This window comes from Stomoxys calcitrans, chromosome 5 (assembly GCF_963082655.1).
Source record: "Stomoxys calcitrans chromosome 5, idStoCalc2.1, whole genome shotgun sequence".
Classification (NCBI taxonomy): Eukaryota; Metazoa; Arthropoda; class Insecta; order Diptera; family Muscidae; genus Stomoxys; species Stomoxys calcitrans.
The window spans coordinates 58,311,152-58,320,399 of NC_081556.1; the positions used below are offsets into that span (position 1 = coordinate 58,311,152).

Below are 9,248 nucleotides of genomic sequence, written 5' to 3' on the forward strand. Positions count from 1 at the left end.
ACATAACTACATGCTGTCTAAGCAATACCTTTTGGGCTGTTATCGCAGAAATCATCCAAATCATCATCTTGTGGATAGATACCCACCGCCCAGAAGCCTTAAGGTAGATCTACATGATCTAGAGCGTGAGGTCCAGCGCTACAAGAGAGAACCTCTAGATCAAGCGGCATATCAAGCGGGTCTGAACAACATTCATGCAGACACGGTAGCAGACGCGTTAACTGGCTACCGGGTGAATGTAGTCCTTGGAGAACGACCGCCACCCATTGCACCCGAAGAAATCGACCTCCCCCGGCAAACCAGAGTGATTCTGGCTCAATTACGTTCCGGCAGATGCAGCCGCCTCAATTCCCACAGAGCTAGGATTGATGCCGACGTGCAAGATGTATGTCCCGACTGTAACCAGGGACCGCACGATACACGTCACCTGTTTAACTGCCCGGCCAGACCCACTCGACTCAGACCCAGATCCCTGTGGACGCACCCCATCTTAGTCGCGGAGTTCCTGGGTCTTGACACTCAACAGAATCAAGCAGACGAAAGATAGTACACAATAAACTGCTACAACAACAACCTAATGGATGAGGATTTAGTTATACTCAAGGAAGGCGAGAATTTCAAGACAGTGCGTGACTTCACCATCTTAGTTGTTTCTTTTATTGTTGCGTTCACAATGCACCTTCTTAAGCTATTGGTGCTGCTCTGTAAGATTTTTTGGAATAGTACGTTCAGAGAAGGCGGCAATTGCCCCCTTACGCTCTTAGACGGATCTTGACATCTTCCCTTAGGGCGATAATAACCAAGGCAGTAGTATTATCGCCCTAAGGGAAGATGTTCTCACTTGAACATTTCATATTAAAACCATGCCACACGACGCATTACTGTCATGGCCAGTAAGAGGAAACAGATTTCGGTCTTCGGGGATCTCAATATAGTAGCCCAGACTTGGAAATTTGGTACTTAACCTTATGAGCATTAATTTTCATGCTTAAATAGATCGATAAATAGCAAAAAGCCATTGTGGTGAATTACCAAGTTCGGCTCGTCCAAGGACGGTTTAAAAAAATATTTTCTATATATAAATTTCATTAAATAATATGAATTGATGCGTGTATAGCTATGGTAGCATAAGGAAGATTAATATCGGCAACCTCTTTTCAACCTAACCTACCCTAACATAAACTAGGGTTAAATTAGTTCTTGTCTCGAAAGAGGGGTGAACAAATCATAAAACCATTATCTTGGCCCTGACGTGGTTAAGGGTGCAAAACGAAATAAAACGCAAACAATTAACAAATTTATGAATATTTTTAATTTTGCTTCCTGACACGTCACTTATATTTTTTCGAATGAATCAAATTTTTCTGTACAATGAAAAGAAAATGACAATCCAATGCCTACTCAATTTAACATATTTTTTAAAACTCAAAAGTGTTATATAAACTAACAAGGAAAATGAAAACTTAACCTACTTTGTTAAAAAATAAATAATTTAAACGATTGAGAATAATAAATGTGGATACACCACAGTACCCCCTCCCTAGTGAAAACGAAATTTATACTCCAGGAGCAAATGGTTCTTTCTTTCCGGATCGTAATTTCATTGTTGACGTGCCTTGTGAGTTGCTTGAAGTATCCGGAACTTGAATTGGCTCTGATTCATTTAAGAGATAGGCGGGTTTGAGCCGGTCGATGGATATAACCTTTTCATCCTGGCCTCGTCTAATTTTGAATATCTTACTATTCCGCGAAATTACTTGAAATGGGCCTTCGTAGGGAGGTTGTAAAGGTTTTCGAACTGCATCATTTCTTACAAAAACATGTGAGCATTTCAGTAGATCCATGGGTACAAAAATTGTATGCTTCCCATGTCTTATTCCAGGAGTTGGTCTTATATTTTGCATATTATTATGAAATTCATCGATCCAATTGTCTGAATATTTGGAGTTGACGTTATCAAATATCTCACCAGGAACTCTGAGGTTGGTACCAAAAACCATTTCAGCAGAAGAATAACCAACATCTTGAATAATTGCCGAGTGCAAACCCATCATAACTACAGGAAGAATTTCTACCCAATTCTGCGACTTGTATGACTTGATAGCTGCCTTCATTGTTCTATGCCATCTTTCAATTCGGCCATTGCTTTGTGGATGGTAAGGTGTTGTATGGGTAACATTTACTCCTAATAACCGCGAAAATTCTCGAAAAAGAGCAGATTCAAATTGTCTTCCCTGATCGGTTGTAATAGATGACGGAACTCCATATAGGGAAACCCAGCCTGACAGAAAAGCCCCGGTCCATCTGGTAAATCTGTCAATACAAGTGAGAACATACCTGAAATTTTGACATAGAGGTAGCGGACCAACCAAATCGATGCTGATGTGTTTAAAACGTTCCGTTGGTAACTCAAAATTTCCAAGAGGACTCTTGACGTGGCGATTAACCTTTGCCTTTTGACAGGATATGCAACATTTGGTCCAAACATGCAGGTCCTTAGATATTGTTGGCCAAGTAAAACGAGTTTTAATCGTGCTTGTTGTTGCTCGGATGCCTGGATGAGATATTCCATGTAGTGATTTAAAAAGAGGCTTGAGAAAATGTTTGGTTATATATGGTCGTATTGCTTTTGTTGACACATCACAATAAACTTCAACATTCGAGCCAGGGACAACCATTTTTTTCAAGACAAGAGATGTGTTAACTTTTAGTAATTTTTGTAATTCTGTGTCGGACTCTTGCGAACGAGCCAATTCGTTGTAATCCAAAGGTGATGGTAATGATACTGCATCCAATCGAGATAATGCGTCTGCAACTGTTTTATCTTTTTCGGAAATATGTCTTATGTCGACAGTATGCTGCCCTATGTAATCAAGGTGTCGCAGTTGCCGTGGGGATGCCTTCTCCGGTTTCTGTTTAAATGCATATATTAGGGGTTTGTGGTCTGTGCAAATAAAGAACTCTCTTCCTTCCAAAAAATATTGGAAGTGTTTCAGTGCTGAGTATGCTGCGAGAAGTTCTCTGTCATATGCACTATATTTCATTTGAGACGAGCTCAATTTCTTTGAGAAAAATGCTATGGGTTTCCACTCACCGCTAATAAATTGTTGTAAAACTCCACCCATTCCTGTATCCGATGCATCAATCCACAAAGATGTCGGAGCATTGAGTTTTGGATGAACAAGTAGAGCTGCATCAGCTAATGAGTTCTTGCATTCCTTGAAAGCTTCAAGTAAGTCCTCTGTCCATTGGATCCTAGCGTTCGTTCCCTTTTTATTTCCAGAACAGATTGTATGAAGTTTTGACTGTTGATGTGCTGCATTAGGAATAAATCGTCTATAAAAATTTATCATTCCTAAAAACCTTCGCCGCTCTTTTTCAGTTTCTGGCAACTTGTAGCCTTTGATTGCTTCTACGCGGGATGGCAGAGGTTTGATACCATCTGAATTGACTACATATCCTAAAAATTCGGCTTCTGCAACTCCGAGCACCGACTTGAAATAATTAATAGTAACACCAAACTCTCGAAATCTTGAAAATAATTTCCTGAGATGTTCCAAGTGCTCCTCTTTGTTGTTTGACGCAATGAGGATATCATCTATATAGGCGTAACAGAAATCCAAACCTTGTATGACCTCGTGTATGAAACGCTGAAAAGACTGAGCTGCATTACAAAGTCCAAAGCTCATTCGAGGAAACTCAAATAACCCAAATGGTGTTATAATTGCAGTCTTAGCAATGTCAGATTCTTTAACTGGTATTTGATGATATGCTTTAACAAGGTCCACTTTACTAAATATTTGCTTACCGCTCAACATGTGTCCAAAATCGTGTATGTGAGGAACAGGATAGCGGTCGGGAGTGGTAACAACATTTAAACGGCGGTAGTCGCCACTTGGATGCCACTCTCCATTTGACTTCGGGACTAAATGCAACGGACTTGCACAGGGACTTTTCGAAGGACGACATATACCTTGTTGCAGCATCAAATCAAACTCACGCTTTACAATTTTGAGTTTCTCAGGGAACAATCTTCGTGATTTTGCATGAACCGGTGGATCTTCTGTGTGGATAACATGCTTCACAGAATGCTTTGATGGTGAAATACGATTGTCACTTTGCGTCAGTTCAGGAAATTGTAGAAAAAGCTTACAAAATTCTGAGTTTTTTGAAATTGATTTTACAGAATTTAAAGATCCAGAAAATAACGTTGCTTTACTTTCTGATCTGGACGTACATATTATCTATCAGACGATTGTTCTTTACATCAACCAATAACGCAAAATGGCCAAGAAAATCAGCGCCAATTATTGGTCTGTTAACACTGGCAAATATAAAATTCCAGATAAATTTTCGGTTGAGGCCAAGAGTTTTAATAGGGGACTCATTAGCTGCTATTAATTTAAGACTTGATGGGTTTTGGCGTTTTTCAGTCGAGGTAGCAGGGAACACAGACACATCAGCACCAGTATCGATGAGAAACTCATATTTTAGGTTTGTATCACGAACAAAAAGGCGACATATCTGTCGGCAGTTCTCATCCGTCACCGATGATGAGGAGCCTTTTAGTTTTCCGGAGAAAAATTTGGCACAAATGAGCAGGGTTGGACACATTTGGTAGCACGATGACCAAAATTATAATGATACCAACAAAAAGGTTTATCACGTGACTTACTCTGTGACCTGCCTCTTGATTTTGAACGGCTTCTTAACTGATTTGCGATTGCCTCGATCATCTTGGTTATTTCTTCAATTTTGGCTTTTAAATCCTGAATTTGTGTCGACTCTGTCGGTTTTCTTGAGGATATAGCACTAACATCCCATGATTCCGCAGTTTCAGAAATCTTATCGGCCATTGCCGCCAAATTGCTTGAAGATTCACTGCTTACCGATAAAATTGCTTGAGTTTGCTTCGGAAGTCGTTGCATCCAGAGAGTTTTTAAAAGTTCATCCGAAACCTCACCAGAGGCTAAACAGATCATCTCACGAAGCAATGTTGATGGTTTTTTATCGCCAAGTTCCATTTCACGCAACAAACGCTTCAACCCCTTCTCTTCCGAATCCATGAAACGCTCTTGGACACTCTTCTTTAGCGTTTCATACATATTTGTTTCTGGTGGATTGAGAATAAGGTCGCTTACCTCCGAAAGAACGCTTGCGTCTATGGAACCAACAATTGTATGGAATTTGGTTGAATCGGATGTTATTCCAGATGTTATAAATTGGCTTTCGACCTGTTTGAACCATAATGCTGGATTGTTGCGCCAGAATGGTGGAATTTTCACTGAAACCTCTTGAAACCTCCACAGGGCCTGTTGGTAGCGGGTCATCCATTATAGAGTTTGACGTAATATTACCATGAACCAATGGTGAATTCATTCCAGGAATGATTTCTTCAAAATGATTATCTAGGGCTCTGCTGGCGTTTCCGGTTGGCGAATGAAACATTGTCTTATGTGCTTTAACGTGTAGTCGGGGTCACCAATTGACGTGGTTAAGGGTGCAAAACGAAATAAAACGCAAACGCAAAAACAAATTTATGAATATTTTTAATTTTGCTTCCTGACACGTCACTTATATTTTTTCGAATGAATCAAATTTTTCTGTACAATGAAAAGAAAATGACAATCCAAAGTATTATATAAACTAACAAGGAAAATGAAAACTTAACCTACTTTGTTAAAAAATAAATAATTTAAACGATTGAGAATAATAAATGTGGATACACCACAGCCCTATATATATATATATATATATATATATATATATATATATATATATATATATATATATATATATATATATATATATATATATATGGTGGAGTATATATATTCAAGATGTGGAGATTCTGTTGGACCACAAGTTAGATTTCTTACTTACTTTAATTGGCTATGACAGAACATTTCTTCCACTAGCCGAACGTAGAAAAGCCTTCCTAGCGCCTCTATCTTCTGCGCTCATTCTAAAGTCTCTGACACCAAGTTTCGAGGTGTCTCCCACCACTTGATCTTTCCATCGGGCTTTTGGTCTTCCCGGTATGCATATACCACCGTGTTTGCCTCTTAATGCTTAATGTAACTATCCTTCTCTAAATTTTGGCATTTATGTTTATGTAACTTAGTCTGTAAGGAATACGTAATCTATATACTTAAGATTTAAAAAATTGTGATATCTGCTGAAAGATGTCAAAAACAATGTACTACTGAAACCACCTTTGAGAAAATACGTAGTCATTTACCCCATGATGCGAGAGTATGTTGGTCTAAAATTACTCCACTGATTAATTTGTTATTAGTTACACAGAAGGACATTTGTGTTCTGTTAATTAGACGCGAGAATTTCCCTCTTACCTTTCTTTTCCATACATGTAAGACATAAATACACACACACATAATAAGGCTTTTAATTAGCATTTCGCATATTTCTTCCCACAAAGGTAAAAATAATTTGGAGGAGTGAGCGAAAAAAGTCGGAGGGAAAGAGAAGCAAAGAGAGGAAAGTAAATAAGTCCGTAAAATCAAAATTAAATTAATGGATAATTACTTCAGAATATTGCAATGCAAATTTCCCCTCTCGTTTCCCAAACAAAAGAACCACACTTGTTGTTTCTGAGTAAGAAAGGCTTTCGGCGACGACATGAAAACGGGGGAAAAAAATATCCTGCTGTTAATTACCCCAATTTTGTGAATAACATTCGTTATTATTTCTCACACACACATACCCTCAGTCATTCAAGCCCACGGACACAGCATAATACAACTCAATTGAATTGAATCTTTTTTTCATTGCTTGGCACCGCTGGAAGTGAAGCTCTTCCTCGAATGCAGCGTAAACTCAAGTGGGGCATAGCAGTAAAGTTTAATTATCTTTTCATGCGGAAAGGAGCCAAAGAGCAAAATAAAGGAAAACAAGTAAAAATGTGTTAAATTCGGTCGCGCCGAATCATGGATTGTACAGAAAATGTTCCCAAACGAACTTAGTTGAAGCGCGAATGTGTTCTTTTCGTAGAAAATTTCTGCCGATTCAGCCAAAAACATAAGCTTGTTGCGATCAGTTAATATAGGAGCTATATCAGGTTATATACCGATTTGGACTATACTCACTACGAATACTGGAAGTTAGCATTAGAAAACACTATGTGCAAAATTTCAAAATTTCAGCCAATTCGGAAAAAAATTGCCGCTTCCAGGGGCTCAAGTTCGCAAATTGTGAGATCGGTTTATATGGGAGCTATATCAGGTTATAGATCGATTTAGAGCATATTTACCACGGATGATGGAAGTCAAATCAGAACAATATGTGCAAAATTTCAGCTAAATCGGAAAACAATTGCGGCTTTCAGGGGCTCAAAATCTAAAATTAGGAAATTGGATTATATGAGAGCCTTATTGAGTTATAGACCGATTTGGATCGTTCTTGGCACAATTGTTGGAAATCGTTATAGAACTCTACTTGCAATATGTGGGCCAAATCGGAAAACAATTGCGGCATTAAGGAACTCAAGATCTTGAATCGGGAGATCCATTTATATGGAATCGATATCCAAATCAAAACTGATATGGCCAACGACTTTCATCACAATGAAATACCTGTACAAAATTTCAAACGGATATATTTATTCGTTCGACCGCTATCGTGATTTCGACAGATAGACAGACAGACATGACAACATTGTATTTTAATGTCAAGACGATCAAGAATGTATATATAAATACTAGTTATAATGGGCCCGCTCCGCTGCGCCTTCTTCTTCATATGGAACAAAATTATCCTTTGAATATTTATTTTCGACAATTAAAGAGCTTTTAGTGAAATACCATGCTACGAAAATAATATACGTATATCGCAATATACATAAATTACAATATAAATGCCTTTATCTGAATCCCAGTTGATCTTTACTGGTCTATGAATTCGCTCGCAAGGTTTAGGGTCATTAACGTTTGGGGGTTAGATATACTCCATTATTAAAAGTCTTTATTTCAGCTCGATATTGTCATGATGTCCGATTTTGGAGTGTTTTCGGGGGTGAGGTAGACCCATAGACTCTTGGCCCAGAAAAAATACCAGCATCGTGCTCTTCTCTCAAATACCATTTATCTAAACCCCATATTGTCATTCGTTTAAGGGGAGTTTATGGGATGAGGTGTCCTCAAACATTTGGCCCCAAAAATTTGCACTCTTTGGGGGATGTTTTGTGAAAGGGACGGTGACCCAAATACATGGTTCCACATTTGGATATCAGATTCGTATTCTACGCCCAAATACCTTTCTATGAGCCCCATATTGCGATGGTCAGTAAATAATTGTTGTTTGTGTGGTGTTTTAGGGAAGGGGTAGACCCCCAATACCTTTCATTTGAGCCCAACATTGACGTGGTTGGTAAATATGCCCGATTTAGAGGTGTTTTGTCCCGAATTTTGATATCAGATTCGTGGTCTACTCCCAAATACCTATCATTTGAGCCCCATATTTCCATAGTCGGCAAACATGACCGTATTCGGGGGTGTTTTGGGGGATTAGGCGGCCGTTCAGTGACTTGGCCGTGAAAAAATATATCAGATTCGTGTTCTTCTCTAAAATACTTCTTCTCACAGCTCCATATTGGAATGATCAGCAAATACGTCCTATATGAGAGGTGTTATGGGTCCGGGGTGGCTCTATACACACTTTTTGCCGAATATTGATATCAGATTCGTGCTTTACTCCCAAAGACCTTTCATTTGAGCCCCATATTGCTATTGTAGTAAATTTGTCCTCTTTGGGGTTGATTTTGGAATAGGCGGCCCCCATGCACTTGGTCCCACATTTGGATATCAAATTCGTATTCAACACTTAAATACCTTTTATTTGAGCCCCATATTGCTATGATCAGTAAAGAAGTCCTGTTTGGGGGGTGTTCTGCGGAAGGGGTGCACCCCCAAAACTTGGTCTCACATTTGGATACCAAACTCGTATTATACTCGAAAATACCTTTCATATGAGTCCCATATTGCCAAGGTCGGTAAATATGCCCGATTTAGGGGTGTTTGGGGGTTGGGGTGGTCCCCCAAACACTTAATCCAACAATTGGATAGCAGATACGTTTTCTACTCTTAAATACCTTTTATTTGAGTGCCATATTATCATGATTGGTCTAAATATATATTTGGTAGTTTTTGGGGGTGGAGCTGCCCCCCTAGGTACCCCATCCGAAATTTGGATACCAAATATTTATTTTTAGGTTACTTTAAGAGAGCTCATAA

General features: G+C 38.9%; 2 protein-coding genes across 2 annotated transcripts; both read right to left on the reverse strand.

Moving 5' to 3' along the window:
• Positions 1-1,556: 1,556 nt before the first annotated feature.
• LOC131997910 (uncharacterized) lies at positions 1,557-2,114 on the reverse strand. The gene has a single exon (XM_059369782.1). The coding sequence runs from the start codon at positions 2,112-2,114 to the stop codon at positions 1,557-1,559; it is 558 nt and encodes a 185-aa protein (XP_059225765.1).
• A 1,159-nt stretch (positions 2,115-3,273) lies between these two features.
• Positions 3,274-5,330, reverse strand: LOC131997911 (uncharacterized). Its single transcript, XM_059369783.1, has 4 exons — positions 4,676-5,330; positions 4,238-4,562; positions 3,364-4,116; positions 3,274-3,316 (listed from the first exon to the last, which is right to left on the reverse strand). The coding sequence occupies exons 1-4, from the start codon at positions 5,328-5,330 to the stop codon at positions 3,274-3,276; spliced, it is 1,776 nt and encodes a 591-aa protein (XP_059225766.1).
• Positions 5,331-9,248: the final 3,918 nt, after the last annotated feature.

Excerpts from the sequence above, each read along its gene's own strand:
- LOC131997911 (XM_059369783.1), bottom strand. The coding sequence starts at position 5,330 with ATGACCCGCTACCAACAGGCCCTGTGGAGGTTTCAAGAGGTTTCAGTG. Across the intron at positions 4,563-4,675 it reads ATCAAGAGGCAGGTCACAGA|GCTCCTCATCATCGGTGACG; the intron begins GTAAGTCACGTG and ends GAAAACTAAAAG. Across the intron at positions 3,317-3,363 it reads ACTGAAAAAGAGCGGCGAAG|CACATCAACAGTCAAAACTT; the intron begins GTTTTTAGGAAT and ends TTCCTAATGCAG.
- LOC131997910 (XM_059369782.1), bottom strand. The coding sequence starts at position 2,114 with ATGAAGGCAGCTATCAAGTCATACAAGTCGCAGAATTGGGTAGAAATT.